The sequence below is a fragment of the Thamnophis sirtalis genome, unplaced genomic scaffold, assembly GCF_051295495.1.
Source record: "Thamnophis sirtalis isolate CommonGarterSnake01/CBP01778 unplaced genomic scaffold, rThaSir2_p1.2 scaffold_3, whole genome shotgun sequence".
Taxonomy (NCBI): Eukaryota; Metazoa; Chordata; class Lepidosauria; order Squamata; family Natricidae; genus Thamnophis; species Thamnophis sirtalis.
The window spans coordinates 170,470,543-170,498,507 of NW_028261383.1; the positions used below are offsets into that span (position 1 = coordinate 170,470,543).

General features: G+C 42.1%; 1 protein-coding gene across 1 annotated transcript; it reads left to right on the forward strand.

Annotated features, from left to right (window-relative positions):
• Nucleotides 1-351: 351 nt before the first annotated feature.
• LOC106555360 (protein bicaudal D homolog 2) lies at nucleotides 352-27,924 on the forward strand. The gene is made up of 9 exons (XM_087710912.1): nucleotides 352-493; nucleotides 10,250-10,469; nucleotides 10,589-10,801; nucleotides 13,343-13,495; nucleotides 15,187-15,603; nucleotides 20,278-21,051; nucleotides 23,633-23,784; nucleotides 24,633-24,831; nucleotides 26,342-27,924. Exons 2-9 carry the CDS (start codon nucleotides 10,257-10,259, stop codon nucleotides 26,345-26,347), a joined length of 2,127 nt encoding a protein of 708 aa, XP_087567038.1. The 5' UTR covers nucleotides 352-493; nucleotides 10,250-10,256; the 3' UTR covers nucleotides 26,348-27,924.
• The last annotated feature ends 41 nt before the right edge of the window (nucleotides 27,925-27,965 follow it).

The following is a 27,965-nucleotide window of genomic DNA, read 5'->3' on the forward strand; positions in this document are numbered from 1 at the left end:
TTTTGTCGTGAGTTCTTAACCTATCAGATCATCTTTCTGTTAAAAAAAAAACAACCCCCTGTCCAGTTAGAGCTGTCGTAAACCAATCAAAGCCTCGCTTCCCGCTCTATAGGTCCGTATAACGGTGTCAGCGCGGCGTCTCGTTTAGGCGCGCGAGGAATTTCAAACGTGCGGGAGGGAGAGAGGGTGGAGCGGGGCTTATAAAGGGGCGGGGTCGGGGGGGAAAGTGAGCCGCATATTTTATTGGCGGCGGCTGGTGGGGCTCAGTCGCCTGACTCCAAAGGCGCGAACGCGTTTTGACTCGTAGACTTTGGAGGAGGAGGAGAAGGAGGAGGAAGTTCTGGGGCTTAAACACTCCCGAGGGGACGGTTGTTCCGTGCCGGAAAAAAAACCCACCAAGAATTGAGCCCGGATACTTTTTTTTCGGAAATTCCCTTCCCGCTCAATGGGCTGATGCTATTGGCGAAGGCGAACCCCGCCCCTTTTCTGAAAGGTGAGAGAAGTTTTGGCGTGGCTGATGCTGGCTGGGCTGGGGGGGGGGGAGCGGGAAAAGACCCCTCCATTCGGGTGGACGGGGAATCGCCCTCCGCAGCAAAACAACCACGTTACTCACAATTGCCCGCGTGTATCTGGAGGGCGTGGGGCTGGGGGCTGTGGGTGGTGTTGGGGAAACGGAATCAGGCACGCGTAATCTTGCAAAAGCAAAATATCCCAAATAATAAACCCCAAATAATAAACCCCAAATAATAACCCCCAAATAATAACCCCAAATAATAACTCCAAATAATAACCCCCAAATAATAACCCCCAAATAATAACCCCAAATAATAACCCCCAAATAATAACTCCAAATAATAACCCCAAATAATAACCCCCAAATAATAACTCCAAATAATAACCCCAAATAATAACTCCAAATAATAACCCCAAATAATAACCCCAAATAATAACCCCCAAATAATAACCCCAAATAATAACTCCAAATAATAACCCCCAAATAATAACCCCAAATAATAACTCCAAATAATAACCCCAAATAATAACTCCAAATAATAACCCCAAATAATAACTCCAAATAATAACCCCAAATAATAACCCCAAATAATAACCCCCAAATAATCCCGTGCAACTTGAAAGGACCTTGGCTTGAATGAAGAGTTATGTGATGGAGTTACGGTGCATTGGGTTATTATAGTTTGAGATTTGCAACGTTTTAAGACAGTGTTTCTCAACCTTGGGCACTTGAAGATGTCCGGACTTCAACTCCCAGAGATTCCCCAGCCAGCATTCGCTGGCTGGGGAATTCTGGGAGTTGAAGTCCGGACATCTTCAAGTGCCCAAGGTTGAGAAACACTGTTTTTAAGAGTTTTGTTCGAAAAAACCCTTTCGAGCAAGTCTTGTGTTTCGGTGAAATTGAGAGGACGGCTGTTCCCCTTTTTAAAAACCAGCCAGCAAATTCTGCCATGGGGAAGCCCCACTATATTAACAGTGGGGGAGACTTGGGAGCTCGGCCACTGGAAGCTTTCAAGAAGATGGGAAGGAGAGAGGAAGGGGAAGTAGAGAAGGAAAGGATGATAGAGGGAAGAAAGGAGAGGTAGGGAGGGGGAGGAGAGAGGGAGAAGAAAGCGATAAGGTACAAATATGGTGTATGGAGAGCAGAAGAGCCAATAATTGTTTTTGGGAGCTGATGGTAAGATGAATGGATGTAAATGTTTAACAATACAACACGATATTGACTATGTAATAGTAGACATGTGATTATATGTTATGAAAACGAAAAATAAAAACCATCCTTTGGGGAAAAGAAAAAGAAGTGACTGCCATCTGCCAGAAATGATGTAGGGCAGTGGTAGTCAACCACTGAGCCAAGGTGGCGCAGTGGTTAAATGCAGCACTGCAGGCTACTGCTAGATCAGCAGGTCAGTGGTTCAAATCTCACCGGCTCAGGGTTGACTCAGCCTTCCATCCTTCCGAGGTGGGTAAAATGAGGACCCAGATTGTTGGGGGCAATATGCTGACTCTCTGTAAACCGCTTAGAGAGGCCTGAAAGGCCTATGAAGCGGTATATAAGTCTACTGCTATTGCTAAAAAACCGCCCACTAGTGGGTGTTCCAGCTTTCATGGCGGGCGGTAGGGATTTGCTATAACTCTGCTTTATAAATTTTATAAAGTAAAGTTACTTCCCTACTTTATAAATCACCATTAATATGGAACCGGTGGGCGGTTAGAAAATTTTACTCCTAACCGAGATACAAAAGTGGGCGGTAGGTATAAAAAGGTTGACTACCCCTGATGTAGGGTCTCCTGCTTGCGGGGTGGGGGGTAGGACTAGGTGACCTAAAAGGATCCCTACCAACGGGAGTTATCTAGTCCAACCCCCCCCCTTATTATTGCAGGAATCTGCACTGCAGCGTCCTGGGACGGTGTGAATGCTGCTCTTAGTTGTAGGGAATGTGAGGCACCATTCTTCAGTATCATATAATGGTGCAACCATTGTTGATTGTTCAAACTTACTAAGACTTCATTATTTTGACAACTATGGCTTATCACATGTTTTTGGTGAAATGGGTATATGGAAGATTTGTTTGTTTGTTTGTTTATTATATTTATATGCCGTTTATTATATTTATAAGCAGAAGGTACGCAATTCCTCCAGGGCAGGCTATTCTGGCTTCAACTATTTTGGGGGGGTATTTGTTACCATGAAACGCTACGATACCGAGATTTGCCAGTTACTGCCCTGTTCCAGTTGTTCTACTACTGTTATGGTCTGTTTGCTTCAAATATTCAGTTCTTGAGCACTACAGTAGGTTTCCCTACATAGCAAACGTAGGTCATGGCTATGTTAGCTCAGATTATTTTCATCCCCAAGTGTGCGCACACACCCACTGTCCACAATTAGCTTTTGGGAAAAGTTGAGGTTGACATCATTCTAGCTAGGAATTATCGTTGGGAGGAAGTGCCGTGAACTGGGACTATTTTCACATCTGAGACCATTTCCTGACATTTGAATCCTGACGTCCATCTCCAAACGTTAGGCCTTTGCCTACGTAACAGCTGTGTTGCACTTAGTCTGCAGATACAATACAAGTTTGTTCTTTTTCCGGTAGGCTGACTGGAAAAGGAAGTGATACCCATTTGCTACTGAAAGCAGAAATCTTTTTTAGACATTCTACAAAAAACGAAGCAATACTGTAACTTCTCATGGCTAGTCCTTAGCTAACAATTTGGCAACACAGTTGCTCTTCAGGAGGCCATGAATTGTAGAAGATTTTGGCCTTCCTCTCCTTTAACAAAGGAGCTCCTCACCCATTTCTGAAATGGCAGAAATGTTTTAACAAACTACTTGTTCCCAGTGACAATTTCTTGGGCTTCTTCAGGAGATGCTAAAAACCAGAAGCAGGATTGGGTAAGTGAGTTTTGTTCTTAGGAAAAGCTAATGCAGTTGTTCCCAAGGAACTGCAGTAATTGCTATCTATCACAGGCAAACTGTGTTTACAGATAATCTCAATTTATGACCATAATTGAAACCAGAATTTCCTTTGCTATGCAAGGCGGCTCTTAACCGAGTCATGCCCAATTTCACTAGTTTTTGCTACAGTTGTTAAGTGAATCACTGCAGTTAAGATAGTTAGGTTGTTATTAAGCAAATCCAGCTTCCCCTGTTGACTTTGCTTGTTGGAAGCCAGCTGAGAAGGTTGCAAATGGTAGTTGCATAACTCTTGAGTTCATAAATGCATGCCTGTTGCCAAGCGCTTGAATTTTGAGTGTGTGATCATGAGGATACTATGACTATGGGGGTGCTACTACTGTCATAAGTGTGAGGACTGGTTGTAACTCACTGTTTTCAGTGCCATTGTAATTTTGAACAGTCACTAAATGAGGATCATGAGGATACTATGACTATGGGCGTGCTACTACTGTCATAAGTGTGAGGACTGGTTGTAACTCACTGTTTTCAGTGCCATTGTAATTTTGAACAGTCACTAAATGTGTAAGTGTAGGTCAAGGACAACCTGTATAGTGAAATCAAGACTCAGATTCTTGCACCTTTTTTCCTGCAGTGCAGCCAACATGAACCTTTTGAGTTTGGGGGACTGGAGAAGCAGTGTATACCTGCTACTTGTTGTGGTAGGAGAATAATCTGGATTCAGACTGTTTATTTTTGACCTTGTACCCAATTCTGTTGTCTTTACTGTGTCTGATTTGACTTGCTGCGTACAGGTGTCCAGATTTGGCATGTGCAGAGCATGTTAAACAAACTTATTTGTTATACCTCAGCTTTTATTGTCCTCACATGTTATGTACATCACTGGCTGGTAGTAAACATTCTCCAATCAGGACAGAAATTGAGTTTGTGAAGGAGATACTTTGATAGCTGGACATACAAAAGATAGAAAAATGTGGGATGGACAGCATCACTGCCGGATGGATTTGTAACTGGCTGACCAACTGCACTCAACGTTTAGTCCTCAATGGAACTGCATCTACATGGAGGAAAGTATGCAGTGGGGTACCCAAAGCTCTGTCTTAGGCCCAGTACTCTTCAATATATTCAACAATGATTTAGACTAGAAGGGTATAGAAGGGGGAACTCAACAAATTTGCAGACAACATCAAGTTGGCAGGAATTGCCAATCCTTCAAAAGATAGGCTTAAGATCCAGATGAATCTTAACAGACTTGAACACTATCTAATGAAATGAAATCCAATGGTAAGAAAAGTAAGGTTTTCAACTTCGGCAAGAAAATCCACATGTACAGGTGCAGATTAGATGAAACTTGGCTCAATAGCAATAACTACAAGAGGTATCTTGAAATCCTAGTGGACAATCCCTTAAATATGAATCAGCAGTGTGCAGCAGCAGTCAAAAATGCCAATGCAATCCTTGCCTGCATTAACAGGAGGATAGAATCAAGATCATGTGAAGTATCAGAACAGCTTCATAATACCTTGATAAGACCATACTTGGAATATTGCATCCAATTATGGTTGCCACGATATAAAAAAGATGTTAAGAGTCTAGAAAGAGTGCAGAGAACGCAACAAAGATGATTAGGGGCCTGGAGGTTAAAACATGAAGAATGGTTTCAGGAATTGAGTAGGTCTAGTTTAATTAAAAGAAGGATTAGGAGTGACATGATAGCAGTGTTCTAATATTCGAGGGGCTGCCACAATGAAGAGAGAGTCAATCTATTCTCCAAAGCACCTGAAAGCAGGACAAGAAGCAATGGATGGAAACTAATCAAGGAGAGAACCAACCTAGAACTGAGGAGGAATTTCCTGCAGAACAATTAATCAGTGGAACAACTTACCTCCAGAAGTTGTGAACGGAGGTTTTAAAGAGATTGGACAACTATTTTCTGAAATGGTGTAGGATTTTCTGCTTCAGCAGAGGGTTGTACTTGAAGACCTAGGTCCTTTCCAACTCTGTTATTCTGTTAAATACAAACAAAAACTCAATTCTTAGGTTTGAGCATTTTAAGTGAAGTGGTTTTTTTTATTTATCAAAGCATTGAAATATTCTCTATAATACAAGTAGTGTAGTCCTACAACCACAATTAAGCCGAAAGTTTATGTTGCTTAAGATGGTAAATAGGTCTTGCCCCATTTTGCGACCTTTTTTGGCGCAATTGTTAAATGAATCACTGCCATTAAGGGAATCTGACTTTCGCCATTGGCTTTGCTTGTCAGAAGCCAGCTGGAAAGGTTACAAATGGTGATCACATGACCCCAGGACAAATTCAACTATCATAAGTTGCCAAGTGTGTGGATTTTGATCATGTGACCATGGGGATGCTGCAGTGGTCATAAGTGTGAAAATTGGTTGTAAGTCACTGTTCATTGCTGTTGTAACTTTGAACAGTCACTAAATGAATGGTTTTAAATTGAGGACTATCTGTAATTTCACAACCTTAGTAATTATCTGTTAATAGATAATGAACATTTCATTTTTTAAAAATAAAATGATTACAATAAGACTAAAAATAATAAAACAAACAGAGTGCTCTTTTACTTAAGAGGAAAATGAATATATATTTCAATCTGTATATGTTGCACTGTATAAAAAAAATCCTAACTGAAATCAGAAAAGAAACAAAAAAACATTAATATTATGAGACCAGTAAAGAAACTTGTACAGATTAGAAAAAGTAAGTCAGTGAACATGACATTTCTCTTTCAGGAAGTGTGTTTTCTCTTCCTTTAACCCTTGCAGCAGCCTTGTGAGAGAAGTTAGCTTGAGTGGGTGTGATCAAAATATTTCCCCATGTTAGCAAAATATTTTGCTAATATAAAGATAAAAGTCTTCAGTCCAAAATAATGTTCATGGAATATTTGACTTAGGCAATTAAGAATTTGTGAGTAGTCAGCTGAGACAACATACTGACTTAACATACTGGAACGAGCTACCCCCCTGAGATCCGGACCCTCCCCACTCTTCTGGCCTTCCCTAAGTCTGTTAAGACCTGGCTGTTCCGGCAGGCCTGGGGCTGTTGAGCTTGATTGAACTTCAGCCCCATTATAACTGAGTGCATGTTGTGTTTTTCTGTTTTAAACTGTATTGTTTTGTGTTTTTAATCTTTTTAATCTTTTAATTGCTTTTATGTAAGCCGCCCGGAGTCCTCCGGGATTGGGCGGCATACAAATCTATTAAAATTACAAATTAAAATTACCTAACAAAAAGATCTACATCTAGATGAGTTGATTTGCTGACAGTGGTATCTGTTAGTTCATTCTGCTCAAATGCATAAAATTCAAAGTTTGCCTATTTTCCATGTATGCAGACAGACTATGGATGCTAGTCCCATGTCTTTAATTGTTTCTTTCTTTCATGATTCTTTGATTCGCAATGTTTTATTGAAATCGAAGCTGCACTAATTAGATCCCAGTGTGTTCCAAAAATCAGGTTTCTAAGATATAGTTTATAAAACTTTAAAATAATCGACTCAACATCCCTGAAAGTTTAAATGACAAACATTGTACTGTGATTAGTATTGTTGTCTAGTTGCAGTGTCTTAGGATGCTCCACAGAATGGTTCCACCACAAAACCGTGGTAGACAAAAGCGCGGTCGACGAAAGCGCGTATGTGACGTCATCACAGCGCGACGAAAAAGATAGAAAAATGTAAAAATAAAGCGAAAACCTTACCCTAACCCCCCCAAACCTAACCCTAAACCTAACCCTTAACCTAACGAAAAACCTAACGCTAACCCTTAACCTAACGCTAAACGTAACGCTAACGCTCTTAACCTAACCCTAACCCTAAACCTAACCCTTACCTTTATGTGAATCGGCTTGCTGTAATTTAATTTTTATTTCAATTTTTCGATCTTTTTCGTCGCGCTGTGATGACATCACATACGCGCTTTCGTTGACCGCGCTTTTGTGGAACGCGGTTTTGACGGGTCACGCCACAGAATAGGAGTGCTCAGGGAAACATTCTCAATGAATATGCAATAGCTTATTTTTCCAGAAATCCTTCGGGGATAGAAGCAGTGAAGGATACATTTTAACTTGCATTGCGTATCATTTAAGAGCAAACTTATCTGTCATTTAATCTGGTTCCTTTTTGCCATTAATTCTTAACATTTGAAACAATCCTGGAGGAACAGATAGTGCTAGCATAAGTTAAAGTTCATGCTGTATTTATCTCAGTCGTAGGTGTAGCCATGAGCACAACTTGGCCTAGCAGCTATTGCTGTACTATTATTATTATTATTTTGAAAAAAATATTTGTTTATCATATAGGCCACCTATCTCACGAAAACTCAACTCTTGGCTGCATGCAATAAAACCATTAAAGACAATAATTATAAAAACACACGACAATTAAAACTTTATTATAAAAAGGAAGGGATAGGGAGAGCTTTACTGTAGTTGTTATACATGATATAGCCATGATATAGCAAATCTGTATTCTTATAAGACTCCCAAGCCTATTGAGATAGCCAAGTTTTAAGGGACTTCTAGAAGCGGGAAGGACATCAAGGATGGGGCCAGCCTCACCTTTTGAAGCCTGGTGTGCTACATCTAGATCTAGGTACCGCAGTAGGAAAATCCTGTAAAAGCGTCTTACAGATAGTCCTTGATTAATAATCCTTTGTTCGGTGACTGTTCGAGATTATGATGGTTCTGAACAAATGGTTCTTACAACCAGTCCTTGGAGTTCCAGACATCCCAGCACCCTCTTGGTCATGCAATTGTGATCTCGGTGCTTAGCAATTGGCTCCCACAACTGTTCCAATCACATGATCATCATTTGCAACCTTTCTCAGTGGCTTCCTACAAGCAAAGTCAGTGGTGAAGCTGGCAGGGAAAGTCATATGTCACTTTGGCAAGTCTCTCTCACGCAGCAGTAGGTAGTCTCAGTCCAGCTACTATCATGCTATACCTCCCCAGCCACCCCCCTTGACCCAGTAGCAGCCACCTCTCTCATGCTTTACCTACCATCTGTACACCTATGCGGGAGCTACTTACTAGTCCACAGGTTGGCTTGTGAACTACCTGGGATTTGCAATTTCCTGCTGGCTTTCCCACTGACTCTGCTTATGGAAAGCCAGTAGGCAGTTCAGAGATGGGTTCCTATCAGTTCGCACCTATTCGGTAGAACCGGTTCGTCAAATCTACCGAACCGGTTAGAAGAGGTTCCACCAGTGGACCCGGAAAGCAGGCCACACCTACAGAAGAGGTTCCAAAAATTTTTGAAACCCACCACTGACACACACACACACACACACACACACACACACACACACACACACACAGACTAACACAGAGAGAAAGAGAAAGAAAGGAAGAAAGAAATAAAGAAAAAAAAGAAAAAGTGAGAGAGATGAAAGGAAAAAAGGAAAAAGGTACAGAGACAAAAGGAAGGAAGGAAAGAGAGAGAGAAAGAAAACACATGTCCGGCAAGCCACTCCCACCAGGTCACATGTCTGGCAAGCCACTCCCACAAAGGAGGCCACACCCACAGAGTAGGTTCAAAAAAAAATTGAAACCCACCACTGAGGCAGTTGCAAGGTAGACTTCTTTTAATGATCCAAGATCCTTACTTAATGGCAGCAGGGACTTCCGGGATTGCCATCACTAAGTAATATGGTCACAGATCCCAATTTCCCTAATTAAGCAAGGACCAGCTATATATAATAGATTTAGAAATTGTATAACTTATTGATATGACATTTCATGCCTTGTTCTCAAATACGATTATATTAAATGCTGTGCTTCCCACAGTAATGACTGCCTGGCTACATGTGCGGAATTTGAATGATTTTTTTTTTTTTTTTTGGCAAGGCACAAATAGGTTCCTTTGTTACTTGTATCTTTTTAAAAGTCTTTAAGTCATGCTGGCCATTTCTTTATTTTGATGTGCTTGGTATATAGTAAGTCAGGACTTCTGCCTTTTGCTAGGACTTAATTGAGACTCGTAGCCAAGGATTCTACTTATCATTTATTGAAATGGCTAAGTACTTCAAAATGGGAGGCTTGCGTCATATGGTAGATAAGAATTAATGAAGGTTTAGGTTTAGGTTTATTAGATTTATATGCCGCCCTTCTCCCAAGGACTCAGGGCGGCGTACAACATTAAAAGAAACACATAATACAAAAGCTTTTAAAAAATTAAATAGAATATCCCAAACCCAATTAAAATTGACAATGACATTTTTTTTAAAAAAAAATCGAATTAAAATTAACAGTGATCAATAATTTATGTTGTTTTGTTCAGGCCAGGCTGGCTTGCTGGAAAAGCCAACGTTTTAGGGCGCGTCGGAAGGACCGGAGGTCGGGGATTATACGAAGCTCCGGGGGTAGCTCATTCCAGAGGGAAGGTGCTCCCACAGAGAAGGCTCTCCCCCTGGGGGTCACTAGCCAACACTGTCTGGCCGATGGCAGAAGGACTAAATAGGACTATTTTTGGACTTGCGTTATGGATTTCTCCCCCAACTACTGTTCTCTTGGTGTTCACAAATCATGACAATAATAGTTCTCACCTCTGGACTGCAAGTTGCCATCCTTGGGCTATATAATAAGTGAATTAGTCTTATATGGAAAACTAGTCACTTAGTCTACTAGTCTAAAGTTGACTAGAACTATAAACACTATAAATCTGGTTTGGACTGTAAAGGGATCATACGCTTGAAATTAAAGGGAATTGTTTACGCTGACCACTGGATAGTTCTATCCTTCATTCTATCTAACTTGTATTCATTATTTCCAATCTCCTACCACATTTTCATTGATCATTAGATTTAGCATGTCAGAAACTCTCATGGACCAGGATTCTACAAAGCTGCAAGGAGAGGTGGAGCGACTAGCAGCTGAGCTGCAGGAGGCAATCCAAGAGAATGTCCAGGCAGCCCAGTATGGGCTAGCTGTGCTGGAGGAGAATGAGGATCTCAAGCAACGCTGTGGAGATCTGGAAGGTCAACTAGAGGTCCTACGCGTAGAATTGGCCTGCATGAAGGAGGTACATATACCACTTAGTGAACTATTTCCCCCACTCTGCCTTGAACTTTTAATATGACCTAGGCTGGGCAGTGAGAATGCTGTTTCTTAGAATGTCTTCCATCTTCTTTATTTCCTTAGGCTTTGACAGAATCTCATAGCAGCCATAAACGAGCAGCAGCTGATGGGGAGAACCGGGAAGAGTCTCTACTCAGGGAATCGGCTTCCAAGGAAGCCCATCTGACTCAAACCATTGAGGAGCTCCAAAGTGAAGTGAAATTCCTGAAATCCCAGCTTGACAATACAGGGGTGGAAAGTGAACGGCTCAGCGTAGCTCTGCGAGACTTAAGGAAGGTAATTTGGGCAAAGCCTGATTAAGGAGGGATATGATTAGAAGCCTCAGAATATGCTTATTCCCTTCCCTTCCTTGGGGAATAATGCTTTTTGCCCCTTTTCAGAGACCAATCAAGTATGCTACTGTATTTGCTGCTTGTAAGAGCCGAGGTGGCGCAGTGGTTAGAGTGCAGTACTGCAGGCCACTTCAGCTGACTGCTAGTTCAGCAGTTCAGCGGTTCAAATCTCACCGGCTCAGGGTTGACTCAGCCTTCCATCCTTCCGAGGTGGGTGAAATGAGGACCCAGACTGTGGGGGGCGATACACTGACTCTGTAAACCGCTTAGAGAGGGCTGAAAGCCCTATGAAGCGGTATATAAGTCTAACTGCTATTGCTATTGTATCCCTTTCTTTTGCATATTCTCTTATAAAGAGCAAGATTTCCCAGGGATAGGTTATGTATAATTAGATCCAGTTTAGAATGTTGGATCTCACTTTCTATAAGGGTAACATTCAGAATTTATTTTTAGGAGAAGCTTTTTATTCTACTTAAATAGAGCCGAGGTGGCGCAGTGGTTAGGGTGCAGTACTGCAGGCCACTTCAGCTGACTGTTATCTGCAGTTCAGCGGTTCAAATCTCACCGGCTCAGGGTTGACTCAGCCTTCCATCCTTCCGAGGTGGGTAAAATGAGGACCCGGATTGCTGGGGACAATATGCTGACTCTGTAAACCGCTTAGAGAGGGCTGAAAGCCCTATGAAGTGGTATATAAGTCTAACTGCTATTGCTATTGCTAAATGAATAGGAGTGTTATTGGTTTGAGCTCTGAGCTTGGCGATTTGGTTGCGAACGTTTCGTCCGCATTTGAGGAGACATCTTCAGTGTGCTTTGGATTGTGTTTGTTTGGGGGAGCCCTGGCCTTTAAATACCTCTCTGAGTCCTGGTCTGATTTCAGGTTGAGTGAACGGCTGGCTGTAGTTGCTGAGTCAGTACATATTATTTTCTTTCCATATTTTCCATCTTAGGTTTAATTTCTTCTTAATAGATAAAACAAAACCATTATTTTCCCCTCCACGTTAATCAAATTTAACATTTCATTTCCGTCTTTTATTCTATTTTATTATAGATAACATATATCCTCAGATTTAATTTTGTATAATAAACATTTCACTTAGTTAATTATCCACAATTAATAGTATTAATCTATTTCCCTCACATCATATTAACAATGTAACCTTGTAAGAGCCAAGGTGGCGCAGTGGTTAGGGTGCAGGATATGCAGGCCACTTCAGCTGACTGTTATCTGCAGTTCAGCGGTTCTAATCTCACCGGCTCAAGGTTGACTCAGCCTTCCATCCTTCTGAGGTGGGTGAAATGAGGACCCAGATTGTTGTTGGGGGCGATATGCTGAACTCTGTAAACTGCTTAGAGAGGGCTGAAAGCCCTATGAAGCGGTATATAAGTCTAACTGCTATTGCTATTGCTAATATGCCGTTAACAATGTTAACACATTTAGTTTTATTCTACTGGTAAATTCTTTTCCTTCTTTCCTCCTTTCCTAACCATTTTCTCTTGGTCTCTCAGAAATTTCACTTCTTTTTTCTCTTCTTTCCACCCATTCACCTAGCTTTTTTTTTTCTTGTTTTTGTAATTTCTATATTTTTTCTTCCCAATCTTTTTTCTCCCTTTTAGTTTTATTGTTCTGGTAAATTTCCCCAGATTTTTCCCCAGTCTTTCCCCACTATTTCCACCTTTACTGTTTAATTTTCCCTTTTTTTTGGGGGGGGGGGGGCAATTCCATCTGTGTGATGTAAATTAGTACTGGTGTTGTTGTTCAGATGTCTTCTGATGATGTCATGGTCTGGTTTTGGGTTGATTTGATCAGCTGCATGTGATGTGGTCCGATTTCTTGTGATCTGTTGAGTTACGCCTTTGTTTACAGCGTGGCTGTTCATTGGTCTTTAAATGATGCCTTTGGGATCGTGGTTGATGTCCTTTCATTCTGTTTTTCAGTAGAGTGGATCAAGTCAATGTGTCTTATTGATTTATTGGTGGAAAACCAGGCTTCCAGGAATTCCCTTTCTGTCCTTGACTTCACCTGGGTTACAACTGTGGTCCTGGTTAGATAGAATTTGTGTCGATTGTGGGGACAAAACATTTGGAATCAAATCACCCAGCTCGGAGCTCAAACCAACAACATAACTACAACCTGAGCTACCAATATTCAAATGAATAGTAATGGCACTTAGACTTATATACCGCTTCATAGTGCTTTACAGCCCTCTCTCTAAGTGGTTTACAGAGTCAGCATATTGACCTCAAATATCTGGGTCCTAATTTTACTGACCTCGGAAGGATGCAGGGCTGAGTCAACCTTGAGCTGCTCAGGATCGAACTCCTGGAGTGAGCAATGAGTTAGCCCTGCAGTACTGCATTCTAATCACTGTGCTACCACGGCTCTTGTAAACATAATGGGCAGCCTTAATTTGTTTTGGGTGTTAGTTGTGTTTTTGTTTTAGGAAAGGAATGGCTTTGCCATACCCTTCTCATAATTCCTTTCTAGGAGTGCCAGAATCTGGAGTCTGAAAAAAACCAATTGCGTGAGGAGATGAAACAAGCTAAGTCACGGGAACTTCGGCAGTTGCAGGATTGTGGAGAGCTTGAGGAAGAAAATATCTCCCTGCAGAAACAGGTCTCCATCCTCCGGGGAAATCAGGTATAACGATGTCCACCATGTGGGCACCTGGCATTAACCTCACCTGTATGTACCTTCCATTATATGTATCATTATATCTAGACTTGATCTACTGTTGATTTGTAATTGGAGAGAGAGAGGGTGGGGGGGGACTTAGACATTTTTCAGCGCATGGAGAGTATCTGGCTGTTTGCGTACAAGATGGGATTTGGAAGAAATTAATAGGGTTGAGTGGAAATAAATAGTGGATCCTTTTGCAGAAAGAAGGGCCTGTTGAACTCATGAACTTAACTGGACACTTCACTTCCTTCTCTTCTAGCTTTCATCCTCTCTGCATAGTTTACCTGCTGTTGCCTGGGCCTCCATGAGTAGGAAGTTTCTTCTCTTTCTTCTCTCCTTTCTTCTTTCCACCTCTCCCTTCCCTTCTCTCCTTTCTCTTCCTCCTTTTTAACCTTCCCCCCCTTCTTCTGCCTTTCCCCATGATAGAAATTTGGCTTAAGAGCTGATGGTGTAGTTCAATATGGAAGACAGGCTCTTAACCAAAATTCTGGAGAATGCTTCTTAACTGCAAAGGGCCAAAGCTCCTGAAAGTCTCTCTATATATATGAAGACAAGGTGTTAAAATTATTCAGAGCATTAAGAAATTAATATTTTCAGAAAGTATTCTGAAAATCTAACTTCTCTCTCATTAAAAACTGCACATAGATGCGGCTTAAGCAGATTCATTCATTCTTCCCCATCTTATTTTCTAATCTTTTCTTCAGTTAATGTTTACCTGCTTCCATTTCTTGTTCAATACAGTAACTTAAAGTAATGTTTCTCTATATGGAATTTTCCAACAATACCAAAATCCCTACAATGTTTATCAGCATTGTAGACAATTGAAGACAATTTAAAACAACAATGATTGTTTTTAGAAAATATAATGGGTTTTTTCCTTGTGTAGATCATAGAATAAATATTTTCAAGACCCAAACAGATGCATTAATGCACTTTTATTAAGGCTTTTGAAATGTAACCTTATCTTCATCTACGTTCCAAGTTAAACTTTGACTAGTATAAGGTCACTGAGTTAAAATACTTTGCTACGAATAGGTCAGGCAGTGAATTCCTTGACAAAGCGCATTATACAAGTGGTATAATGCAACCTAATGTTTGACATTTTAACATGGAGTAAGGCCTTAGTAGCAGATTTTAAGAACAGTATTGGCTCAGAATAAAAGGCATAGATGATGTATTTATTTTTTAAATGTATATTCCACCAGTGGTGGGTTCCGGATCCCGTTCCAACCGATACGGTTGGAACGTGCCCAGCATCGTCCACATGGACACACGCAGCATGTGCATGCGTCTTACCCCTTCCATGAGCCTCCGCAACGCTCCAGCTGCTCAGCATCGCGCAGGTGCTATATGTGCTGTGCGCGGAAGTGCCGAAGACTTAAAAGACCGGTAAGAAGCTCAGGTGGGCGGGTGAGCCCTCCGGAGCACCGTACTGGAACGGTATCCGGTGCTCCGGGCAGGCTCCGGTACACCCATACTGGGGCATACCGCCTGCAACCCACCACTGTCTGCCACCCCTCTTACTATCAAGAGTGGCCTTATCTAATTGATCTTTGTCTGTGTATGGATGAAAAGAGATATAGACTTTAAAGTGTGAAGTGGAATGCAGTTCTGAGTATTAAGCCAGTACTAAGTCCCTGTTTCACCCTAAGGTGGAATTCGAGAGTGTCAAGCGTGCCCTAAGGTGCCATGAGGAAGAGCTCGTGTTGGCTGGTTCCCAGCTACAAGAACTGGGTCGTCTTCGGGATTTGGCCGAACAGCAACTTCAGGAGGCCCTTGAGACTGTCCAGGCTGAGCGTGAGCAGAAGCAGGAACTGCGGCGGGAGCTAGCCGTCTATGCTGGGGGCCGTCACGATTCTCTGAACAGCTTGCAGACCAACCTGGAGGAGCTCAGCCACAGCCACACCACAGAATGTGAAGAGCAAGACAGTGGTTTCGCCAGTGGTAGCAACGCAGGGGGCCTGACCTCCACACCTCACAGCTTCCAGCCTGCACCTGGTCTTGTCGCAGATCTCTTCAGTGAACTTAACGTAGCGGAGATTCACAAGCTACAGCAGCAACTCCAACAGGTAAGAAAACCAAACCTTTGGTTAGGGGTCTTGAACGGAATTTGGACTTGACAAGAGTAATGATTTGCAACACTGATTGTATTCTTATTGAACAGAGAAGAGAGCAGATTTGTTTCAATTGCCAAGGAGTTACTGACGTTCATTCAGATCTACCCCTTCGAATGAATTAAAAACATAGGTGCAGGGACGTGCAGTCACTAGAGGCAAGGGAGGCGGGGCCTCACCAGTCTCCTCAGAGAAAGGAAAGGATTTTCAATATTTTTCTTAAAATAATTAAAGCCAGGGTAGTTGCTACCAGATTTCAAGTCACAGTGGCTTGGTGTCTGCTCTCAGTATTAACTAGGAGGAGGCCAGAGAACTAGGGGCCTCTTTTGCATAAGGAATTTTTCGCCTTTTAAGAGTTAAGCAAGGGTTAACAAGCAAAGAATTCCTTATGCAAATGAGGCACGTATTCTCTCGTCTCCTGTAGAGGGCATGTTTAGAGGCTTTTTAGAGTTCTCTGGGAGCAACTAGCTCAGTCTGACAGAGCTCTGGCTTTTCAAGAGGGCAGGGTAGGGCAGGGAGAAGCAGAGTTGAAATCGTCTCTGAAACAGCTGGAAAAGGTGCATGTGGGGAGGGGGGAGGAATTCAAAAAGTTTGATCGGAAGGCAGCAGGGGAAGGGGGGGTATAACAGAGGAGCTGCTTTCAAGCCTTTGGAAAATATATCCAATCCAACTTCTGTGTTTGTGTTTGAGAGTGAGTGAATGAGAGAGGGATCGAAGTTCTCTCTGTGTGTGTGTCTGTTTGAAAGAGGGGGGAGAGAGGAAAGAGGGGGAGGGAGAAGAAAAAGAATGGGAAAACTTATTTTGCAAGGGGGAAAAATGCTGTCGCTTTAAATCGGAACTGAGCATGCCTGGCTGTGGAATTCTGGGAGTTGAAGTCCACAAGTCTAAAAAGTGCCTCACCAGGGCTAAAGCTGACTGCACGTCACTGCATAAGTGAATGGTCAGGGTATGTGTAGAATAAATTAGGATAATACGGAGAAAATTCTAGCGAAACTGTTCTGAGACCTGGCAGATTTGAATGTCAAGTCTTTTTCATTTTGTTGTGATTCTCAAAACACCCTGATATCCCGAAGTCCATCCCAATAAAATAAAACTCTCTAGTATAGGCATGGAGTTTCTGGGAACATACATAACTGTTACCTGATTATGTGTCCTTTAATGAAGGGTTGAGATGTTGGGAAAACACATCTTTCCTACAGGCTTCCTGCAAATAGCAATAGCAGTTAGCAGTTAGACTTATATACCACTTCATAGGGCTTTCAGCCCTCTCTAAGCTGTTTACAGACTCAGCATATCGCCCCCACAGTCTGGGTCCTCATTTCACCCACCTCGGAAGGATGGAAGGCTGAGTCAACTTTGAGCCGGTGAGATTTGAACCGCTGAGCTGCAGATAACAGTCAGCTGAAGTGGCCTGCAGTACTGCACCCTAACCACTGCGCCACCTTGAACCTTTTGGTTTTCGGTTTCCCTGATTGCAGCTCTGAAGATTAACTCCAGTATCTGATAATATCATTTAGAATTAGAGGTATTCCTCAACTTGTGACCATTTGTTCAAAGTTATGATAGTGCTGAATAAACGGACATTACTTGAGATTGTGGCCATTGTCACACGATCAAAATTTAGGTGCTTGGCAGCCCATCTGTACCTATGATTGACATCTCCTCCCATCTATGGCCTTCTGACTACCTTGCACTCTTCCTTGAAGGATGGCAAGCAACAGCAGAACCACATAGCTCTGGGGCAGCTTGCCATGCCTTGTGAAGCAACCCATACAAGCAAGCATCGGTTCACCTACCTGCTTCTCTCCCAGTTCCTCACAACAACCTTTTTACCTTTTGTGACCAGCCACTGAAGCAGAAGCCCCTTTGCTGTCTCCATTTTGAACCCGCAGTTGTCATACGACCCTGGGCCCTCCTGCTTCTCTGTTGAATGCTTCCCATACGTAGCTCCCCAGCTGGCCCCAGGAATGCATCACCAGCCCACAGTGTCCGTAAAGCGCCAACACCCACGAAGCGCCAGGAAGCATTTATTTGTCCAGCTGTTTTCTCTCCCACTTCCCTGAACTGACCTTTTGCTTTTGCACTGGGCTTCCGAAGCAGAACCACCTAGCTGCCTTTGTTCTCTTTTTTTTAGACCCAGGTTCTCCAGTGAATCTTTCCTACTCTCTTGAGCCTTCAAAACTCTCTGCTGTTTTTGGAAGGACAGAGCGGCATTCCAAAGGCCATACTATCTCGGGAAATGAATGAGTTCTGGTTGGAGTGGGCTGGGGCAGGCTGAGGCAGTTGGGGCTTCATCAGTGGTGGGATTCAAATAATTTAACAACCGGTTCTCTGTCCTAATGATCAGCGGGGTAGGTGGGGCTTGGTGGTCATGTGACTGGGTGGGCGTGGCCAACTCAACATCACTCACGTTGATGGGCGCTTCACCTTAGCTGTGACAATGGTAATAAGGGTTAATCAGAGAGGCAGTTTCTGTAAGCAGGTCAATAAAGATTAGGCTAGAAACAACACCAGAATGTTTCCTTCCTGCCTTCCTTACAGGATTAGCCCTGCAAAGTGGGAAAAAAACAAAAGGAGATTTCTTCCAACAGCCGGTTCTCTGAACTGCTTAGAAAGTTAACAACCGGTTCTCCCGAGTAGGTGCGAACTGGCTGAATCCCACCACTGGGCTTTATGGAGTGTAGCAAGCACCCCCCATAAGGCAGGATGCATGGCAGCCACAAGGCAGAGATGGTGGGGAGATGGGCAGGTGGGAGGAATTAGAGGCAGTCCCTTACCTTACTGAAGCTCAGGGCTGGGGTGGGGAGGACAGCTGTATGAATGGCTTGGATTGGAGTGGGTACTCACTTAATGACTCACAATCAGAAGTGCCTGGATTGCCATTGTGAGTGACATCTCATTTTATGACTGTGTTGACTTAACAATTGTGCTCCCAACTGTGTTGTAAGCTGAGGACCATCTGTACAGGCAAAGAATGCAGAAGCGAATGTGCAATTAGTGGGTTGCAATGATACTAAAACAATAAGTCCTTTGATGTTAAGTCTAACTCATCAAAGCTTAACATATCACAGAACTTCTGTCTGGAGACCGACGGTGAGAAGAGCCAATCGAAAGCTAGAGATACTTAAAATGTTTTAATCAGGGAAAATTACGGGTGAAAATTACACTTTGGCACCACAAATTGGCCCTCGGTGCAAGAAGAGATTCTGATTGTGAGCTTTTCAGATGTTAGTAATTGCCTTTTCTTTTTTTTTTGGACTATGTAATGCAATTTTTCAGATTTAGGAGCTTCACTGTCAATTGTAGAACTACCTACTTTGTTTAGTTCACGTTTGCCTGACTGCGCTGCTTGACTACCTTTTGCCAAACGTTTTGCTTATGAAACAGGTTCTTGAAATACGGTTTTCACTTCCTCTGCTGAGTATCTTTCTCTCCACTTTCTCCCCATTTAATAGCATACCCAGTTTAGCAAAGAACGCTCAGGGAGTATCCGGGAGCTTATTTCCAGCTCACTATGGCATCCCTATCTTTGTCTTTGAGCGGACACTAACCCTTGGTGGCATATCAAGGTCTGAAGCTCAGCACTTTTCTGCCTGAGTTAAACACTGATTCTGGGAAACCTCGATGGAAATTTGGCCGGACAGTTGAGATGCGAGAGCCTCTCCTTTCCATCTCAAGATGGGTCAGACCTTAAAGACAGAATAAAATAGCCTTGGTCTCAGTGAAATCAAGACAGCATTTCGTAGTCTAGATGTTCTAATTTATCACATTTGTAGAAAACATCCTTCCAACAAAGTAGGCCTGAAGTTCACAGCCTTTCCCTGTCCCTGTTACAACCTGCTGTGGAGCTTGATGTCAATCTTATTTTAAATTTTGGGACAGCATTTGAAAGAATCCAGTGATATTCTAAACAAAAAAAAAACCCTTTTGAGCAGTTCAGTTCAGTTTATTGTATTTGTATGCCGCCCTTTTCCCCCAAAGGGGGACTCAGGGCGGCTCACAACTCGAACCGGGGAAGGGGGATACAAACAAAAATTTAAAAAACAAACATAACAATACATAGTTTAAAAACACACAACAGTCATACCATTCGAGAAGGGGGGCAACAGCTCTTTAGCCCCAGGCCTGTCAGAACAGCCAGGTTTTGAGGGCTTTGCGGAAGGCCTAGAGGGTGGCGAGGGTTCGAATCTCCACGGGGAGTTCGTTCCAGAGGGTCGGAGCAGCCACAGAGAAGGCTCTCCTCCGGGTAGTTGCCAGTCGACACTGGCCGGCGGATGGAATTCGGAGGAGGCCTAATCTGTGGGATCTAATCGGTCTGGTGGAGGTAATTGGCAAATTGAGCTAATCTGGGATTCAGGATATGGATAGATTGCCTCTTCCCTCTGCAGTCATATATTGCATTAAGGCACAATTGTGGTTTGTTTTATGCTATCTTAATGCGTTGCATGAAACCAGTTATGGTAGTTTGTTAAACCAGTGTTCATGGTCTGCTGTGATGAATCTAGCCAGTGTTTCTTATTGAATAAGTTATTTCTAACACACAACATCTTTAACGCATAATGTAATATGTAAACCCAATGAACATCTTACCGTAGGAAATTATGTCCTATCTTTTCTTTGTTCCCATAGGCAGAAAAAGAAAAGGCTTCACTAGCTTCAGATCTGCAAGATCTCAAGAAACAGCTGACCAGGACTAAGGAGATCTTGGCCCAACAGCAGCTGTGCAGCAGCCGTCAAGTAGATCAGCTTCCAGCCGCAGAGGCTAAGCCTAGCGCTAATAACGGTGGGGATAGCCTGTCGCCCAATAATAGGGAATGCTACCGTGAGGAGCTGGACAGGGCCCAACGGGCAATCCGGCAGGAGAGAGAGGCCGCCGCCCACTTAGAAGCTGAGTTGAGAGTTGCCAGGCGGATTACCAGAGAGTGTCAGTCGCGGCTGGCTGAGACTCAGGAGGAACTCCTTATTTTTTCTGAGGAGATGGCAGCTCTCTACCATCACATCTGTGCCTGCCACAACATAACCCCCCACCGTGTAGTATTGGACTATTACAGGGAGGGCCGTGGTGTTAAAAGTGCGCGCAGGAGGCATTCCTCCAGGAAACACACCTTCACAGAAATAGAGGCAACTAGCAGTGGAGAGAGATCGCCGGCCAGTAGCCCTGGCTCCCCATGCGGCTTGGAGCCTCTTTATGTCACTAATCTGACCGAGATCTTGAGAGAACAGCTGGGGCATCTGGAGGTGGCCCTGTCCATCGCACATCAGCAGAGCCCAATGGGGCACAGAGCTGAATTGGAGCGGGATAAAGAAGTCCTGGTAGAAGAGGTGCTGAAACTGAAGTCCATGCTGAGCACAAAGCGTGAACAGGTTGCTACACTGCGCACGGTGCTTAAGGCCAACAAGCAGGTAAGTGCAGGAAGTCCTAGTTGCCCCACCGATCTGCCGTGGGCTAGCAGAATGGAGAGCGGTCCTGAGGGTCAGGCTTGGGAGCGTCCCCTCCCAGGCTCTTTAACACCTGTATGAAGCCACTTGGAGAAGTCACCTGGCAGACAGGTATGGCACTGAAGATACCCAGATTTACGTGGCAAATTTAGGTTTAGGCCAGGGATTGGCAAGCGTTTTCTGTAAAGGGCAAGATCCCACTCCTTTTCCATCTCCATGTGCAGCTGGCAGTTCGGCAGACTAGAGACTAGCAATAGCAATAGCAGTTCGACTTATATACCGCTTCATAGGGCTTTCAGCCCTCTCTAAGCGGTTTACAGAGTCAGCATATTGCCCCCAACAACAATCCGGGTCCTCATTTCACCCACTTCGGAAGCATGGAAGGCTGAGTCAACCCTGAGCCGGTGAGATTTGAACAGCCGAACTGCAGAACTGCAGTCAGCTGAAGTAGCTCAAGGTTGACTCAGCCTTCCATCCTTCCGAGGTGGTTGAAATGAGGACCCGGATTGTTGTTGGGGGCAATATGCTGACTCTGTAAACCTAGGTCTAGGACTACCTAGACCATTGATAGTTAACCTTTTTATACCCACCGCCCACTTTTGTATCTCTGTTAGTAAAATTTTCTAACCGCCCACCGGTTCCACAGTAACGGTGATTTATAAAGTAGGGAAGTAACTTTACTTTATAAAATTGATAAAGCAGAGTTAACAGCAAAACCCTACCGCCCACCATGAAAGCTGGAACGCCCACTAGTGGGCGGTAGGGACCAGGTTGACTACCACTGATCTAGACCTAGGTAGGCTCGCTCCAGGATTAGTGAGGATCTAAGCTGCAAGTTGCAAAGGACTGTCTAGATAGCACTCTGTCCATTTCTCAGATTTTTCCAGGCCAAAAATGATCCCGGATGATTCAACAAGTCAGAGTATTGGTCACCAATGAAGATTGCCAGTGCAGAATCAAGGTTTTGGTGAATATAGGTGATTTTTCCCCCCCCAATAAAACACTATATAAATTAGTCACAGTGGTCAAGCAGAACACAATATTGATTTTTCCAAAGGGGGAATGTGTGACCTTAAGCTACAAATGGAATATGAGAGCAGCGAGAAAGCTTAGCCTCCGGTGTGGGCCCAAACATGAGCATGCACCCATGCTCAGATAGATTCACTTTTCATCTTTTTCTACTGGTGCTCCAGGCTTCACTTCTAGCTTTTCCTATCCCTAAGAGCCTCCGTCAACCATGACACCAAACAAGATCAAACTCCAGAGAGAGAGAGAGAGACTGCTCAGATGACTTCAAACACTCATCTTGCCTCTTGTTCCCAGAAACACACCAAGCTGTCTTCCAGGGAGTTGGGAAAAATCCTCTGGAAACAATTGGATCCATTGAGCAACTGTGATAACTCATATAATAACCCGCTTGCTACATGGAGTAGATCAGGGCAATAGGGTAATGGGAATCACATCTCCAGATTCCATGACATTTAGTTAGAAACAAAGGTAATAGGTGTGATCATCTAATGTATCAAGCCAGGGATGCGTTGTCATCTTGTGAATTCTTGTGTGTTGTGTTGCTCCAGTTTAATATTGTACATTAGCTGTCTTCAGATTTTAATTATTTTTGTATTGCAGATTTTCTTTTTCTTACTGGATGTTTTATATTTGTTTTTGTATTGTGATGATATAGAAATTTAATAAATAAAAGCAGAAAAAAAATAGATCCTTATCTTTCATTATATTATGACTTTTAAAAGGTTTTGATCCAGACCTGATATTTTATGAAAGAAATTTAAACAAAAGAACAATCTAACTCCTCTGAAAGGGCTAAATAAAGATCAAATGGAAGTGATCAGAAAACCAAAAGGAAAGAAGTTAAATGGGTTTCTTCAGGAAAGTCACCATAAAACTATGTCCATGGTTATAGAACATAGGATTCTAGTTACAGTTCTGGGCCTTCAAATATTGATGCCATAAAAAGCATGTCAGTCTGTCCAGACTTTAAGAGAATGCGTTCCTTAGCTTCCATCAGTTGCGCCAATACAATTGGGATGGTAGTCATAATTGTAGGTCTCCTTTTTTTTATTTGGAAGCTGTCTGCTGCATCTCCCAGTGTCTCCTCCCATCCTCTTGTGCTTGCTGAGCCCTTCTGTTGCATTTTAGTGTTGAAATTCAGGAGGTCATCCCATTTTCAAATATACTAGGTTGTATCTGGAGTACAGATACATGTCTTTTCCTGCTTATTTTTAAAGCCAGCAAAAGCCAGAATGAATGCTTCCAAGAGTATAACCGTAGAAATGGGAAAAGTTTTTTGGGAAAAGGTTTTATGCAGATGTGGTCCAATCTGCTAATCTAGCAGCCCGGTTGCCCTTCAAGGAGTTCACAGACTGAGCTTCTCAGGGAAACTTCAGCAACGATACACCCATGGTTGACATTTGCAGGATGACCCAGAAGATTAGGGGAAGCATTCAGCTTCTAGGTTTTCTATAAATGATGCAAATGAAGGAGGATATTTGTGTAACGTGTGAATGTGTGCAACCTTTCTTTGCAGACAGCAGAGGCAGCCCTCTCAAATCTCAAAGGACAGTTCGAAGGTGAAAAGGTGCTGGTATCAGAGACCATGATCAAGTTGCGTCACGAGCTCAAGGGCTTGAAGGAGGATGCTGCTACTTTTTCTTCCCTACGTGCCATGTTTGCTAGCAGGTTAGAAGCAGGGCCTGCTCAGTGAAGCAAGAAATGAGCCTTCTTTACCACTTTTGGAGCAAAGAGTCAAATAAGGATTGGGTTAGCTCTTCCATAGCTACCATTGTGCTGTAACATAGTGCGAGGACAGGATGAATGCGAGCTACACGGAACAGCCAGTAGCTTTGCTGGATTTCGTTCTTTATTCACTATGAAAACTCGGCACTGAATTTTGATGGTTAAACTGCTATGAAAGAATCTTTAGTTCCTGAATACAGGGTTAAGGAGGAAAGTTGAGAAACAAAAATATGGTAGCATATGTCCAAAATCAGTGATGAATTCTATGTAAAATTAATTTCAGAACTATTTTGGAAATGATTCATTTTTCTTTGGTGTCGTATTTTTATCCGAATATTTTTCCAAATACTTTATGCAATGCTACAGTGAGATTAGCATTTTAAATATTTAAATATTTTTGCCACATATTTATTTAACATCAGTGTGCGTTTCTTTTCTGCTCTAGTGTGTTTTACCCAGGTTACCCCAAAAGTGCACAAGAGACATGAAAACACAAGATTACTCTACATAATCTGTTAAGAGAAGTGGCCAACCTTTTAGCAACCTTATCCTGAAAACCATCTTGTAGCTTTCTGGCTTCTGAAACTTATCGAGCATGAAATTTCTAAATATGCCTCTAAGCTACATCTTTTCTCCCTTGATATAAAAGAATCTGAGTTGTACCGTATTTCAAATGAGATTTCACGCTGTTTCTGGCAGTTGAAGGGCCACGTGATGTTAGCCTTGCAAGGAATTGTGTTGTTTTTTTTTGACATATACCTGAACCTATTGCCTTCATTTTCTGTCCCCAGGTGCGACCAGTATGTGAGCCAACTAGATGAGATGCAACGGCAACTGGCAGCTGCAGAGGATGAAAAGAAGACTCTAAACTCCTTGCTGCGCATGGCGATCCAGCAGAAACTGGCGCTCACACATCGACTGGAGGCTCTTGAAAACCCAGCGGAGTTGCGGGGCAATAGGAGGATACTCAGAGCAGCCAAGAGTAGTGCGGTAAGAGTAAAAGTGGCAACTGAGATGATGGAGGAACAAAAATCACCGAATTCTTAAGTTTCTTATACATGTAACACTATTTACCTAGTTGTAATGGAGAGTGTTCCATAGACCTACATACTCATCTCTCTTTCTGTTCCCGAATGTAGCTTGTAGGTCTGTGGCGCCAGGCAATGTTTGTAGAGTTTAGCTGAGCCTACATTGTGTTCATACCAAATCTAATTTGCAAATCTGCTTCTAGGCACACTTTCTGTTCATTACTTAAATGCTCCAATATCAATTGACTTAAGTGCATAAATTTCAACGGACTGTAGCAATCTCTTTATTTTGCAGAAATAGGAGCTACGGGCAAATGATAAAAAGTATGATCCTGGGAGGAGCAGATGCAAATTGTCACGGTAGATCAGTGTTTCCCAAACTTTTGACATATGTGTACCCCTTCTATAATTTTCGTAACGCTGAGTACCCCTCATAAAAAACATATGCTTTAATAAAAATCAAAATTTATTTCTTTTTTCTTTTTTTGGTACATACGCAAAATAAACAAAAGTTATATTATAAAGAACATTTATTTGATTCAATGAGAAGGATGAAATTGTTTAAGTTGAGATGACAGATCATCATAATTTGGTTCTGTGGGCGCAGCTAAGCACGGTGCAGTGGATATTCCCACGTGATCCCCACCAAACTCCAGTGCAACGCGTACCCCCACCAAACTCTTCCCGTACCCCTGGGGGTACGCGTACCACACTTTGGGAAACACTGCTGTAGATGAAGCCACTCAGGAAAGCACAAAAACTCTTTTGTCTGCATGCTTGAGCATTTCTGAAATGCTACTTATTTTTTAACAAAATATTTCCCACAAGCAAAAGATGATGTTTTCAAGAAATAAAAGGCACACAGTTGGGATTTATAAGAATCTGGGGCAGTCAAGTAATCTAAGCATAAATGTACCATAAGTACGGTTATCCTATTTTCTTGGAAAAAAATAAAGGACAAATCTGGAAAAAGAAATCTGATTTGAGAGAGGTCATGAAGATTTTTTAAAATGTGTTTTATTTTTTTTAAAAGGGAGCAAAATTATATATTTATAACAATTTCATTATCAACACATTTTTCTGTTATCACTAGGATATTGATTAGCTGAGCAGTTCTTATGACACAGAATTCATGACAATATATACAAGAGCCAAATTTGTATTGCTATCACAGGTTGGAGGACTGGGATGTTACAGATAAAAATGTTTCTTAAAACCAAAACTGCACGCACAGATTTAAAACCATAGCTACATTTTAAAGAATTGGTCGCATGGCCTTAAGCAAACCTCCACATCTAACTTTCTTAATATGGGGTACTAATCTTGGCCAATTTAAATGTTAAATAAATGTCAAGCAATACAGTAATTAAATCCATGGCATGATCAGCATAAAAATGTAGAAAATTGATGAGATTATATGGATCTTCCTGATTTTTTCTTCTTCTCCCCAATTCTTTTCCTCCTCCTTTCAGAGATGAAATTAATGGGATTCGGTACAGGATTTCTTGGTTATTCGGGATGCTCTGTGGACGACAGGACTGCAATTCTCTTGAGTAACCAAAAACACTCAGTACCTGCAACCTGCAGCCACTCAAGAAGGAAACTGGATAAGGAGACTCTAGCCCGAACATGTGTCTTTATCCCTCTGCCACCTCCCCCTTTTCCTTATTGCCTTAAGAATTCCCAAAGATACACTTTCTCTCTAAATATTTCTCTGGAACTGTTTTGTCAAGCACCTGTAATACCTTTTTAAAGGTCTATTCCAATAACAGTGATGTCAGCCTTGAATAAGGCTACACGCTTAATGTTAATTGACTGAAAGAAATTATGCAAGGATTGCCTTTTTCACTCCTCTATATTTCCTTTCCCCTCCATTGACCCACCATTTATTCTGCTTATCTGTTTGTCACAGGTTTTACAGGTAATTTGAAACAGGTGCGCAACTAATGGATCAATGCACATGTAACAATGAGATGTGTTGTCAGAGGAAGATTGCTAGAAGCAATTTTGCAGCTTGGAGCTAGGCAAGCCCCTGGTTTCCCTTAAATAGATGATGCCCCCTGGTTTCTAATCTCTCTTTAACTGCAATCCAGGAAATAAATCTATGCTTCAAAACATTGCATAACATAAGGAATATCAAAACACTTTGTAGTTCTAAATAGACATATTTATTTAACATGCCAAAAAAAAAGATTATCCTTTACAGTTGCATCCTATTACCTGATCTTTGACATTTTTGTGCCTTTTCATCACTTGTTAATTCTATTCTTATTTGCATTGTTCCAAAAACACCTACCCCATCTTTGATTGTTCCATAATATTCCCTCCCTCCCATTTTTTACAGACATAATGTACGGTACTTAAAGGAGAAGATTTTTACTGAAATGAATGGAGGTCTATATTTACTGAAATATTTTCTGTTAGTTTTTTCCTGATCACAATGAGCCAGAAATAATGTTATTTATATTTTGCAATATCTGAATGTCAGAAAATGTCTCAGTAAAATTGTTCATTTGGGAAAGTAATATACAGTAGAATGGTCAATCTCTAGTTTCCTGGCCAGTTTTCTCTGTGCTAGGAAGAAGATGCTTATAATTCCCCCTTCCCCCTTTGGCCTGGATGCAATTGTTTTTGAAAGCTATTTCAAAGATATTGTGCCAGGCACCGGAAGAAGGGCAGAGAAAGATATTTGAGGCTTTGTTTAATTATATTGCCAGACAGAACAGTATTGTGTATGGTTGGTTGGTGCCCCCTTCCGGTGAAAATTGATGGGTTTTGATTGATCCCTTCTTGACTATACACTTGATAACAAACATTGGTTTTATTGTTAAATAATAGTGTGTGAAATTTTCCTTCCCTTCTTAACTGAATGATATCTGTGGGAATTTGATAAAAGAAAGGGAGCTAAAAATAAAAAAATAAACACCATGTCTTTGAATTAAAAAAAAAGAATGTTAATATATAAAGCTTCTTTTGTGTTTCTCAATAGAAAGTCCCTGTAGACTAGTGTGTCTTCATCCCATAATATGCAATAATAAAAGTATGTATTTTTAAAACGTAAGATTTAAAAATTAATTTGCTTTATTATCCACGTTT

What these genes read in the sequence shown, in the direction of transcription:
- LOC106555360 (XM_087710912.1), top strand. Translation starts at nt 10,257, where the DNA reads ATGTCAGAAACTCTCATGGACCAGGATTCTACAAAGCTGCAAGGAGAG. An exon ending in CCATCCTCCGGGGAAATCAG is followed by an intron (nt 13,496 to 15,186) that starts GTATAACGATGT and finishes TTTCACCCTAAG; the next exon opens with GTGGAATTCGAGAGTGTCAA. An exon ending in CGTGCCATGTTTGCTAGCAG is followed by an intron (nt 23,785 to 24,632) that starts GTTAGAAGCAGG and finishes TTCTGTCCCCAG; the next exon opens with GTGCGACCAGTATGTGAGCC.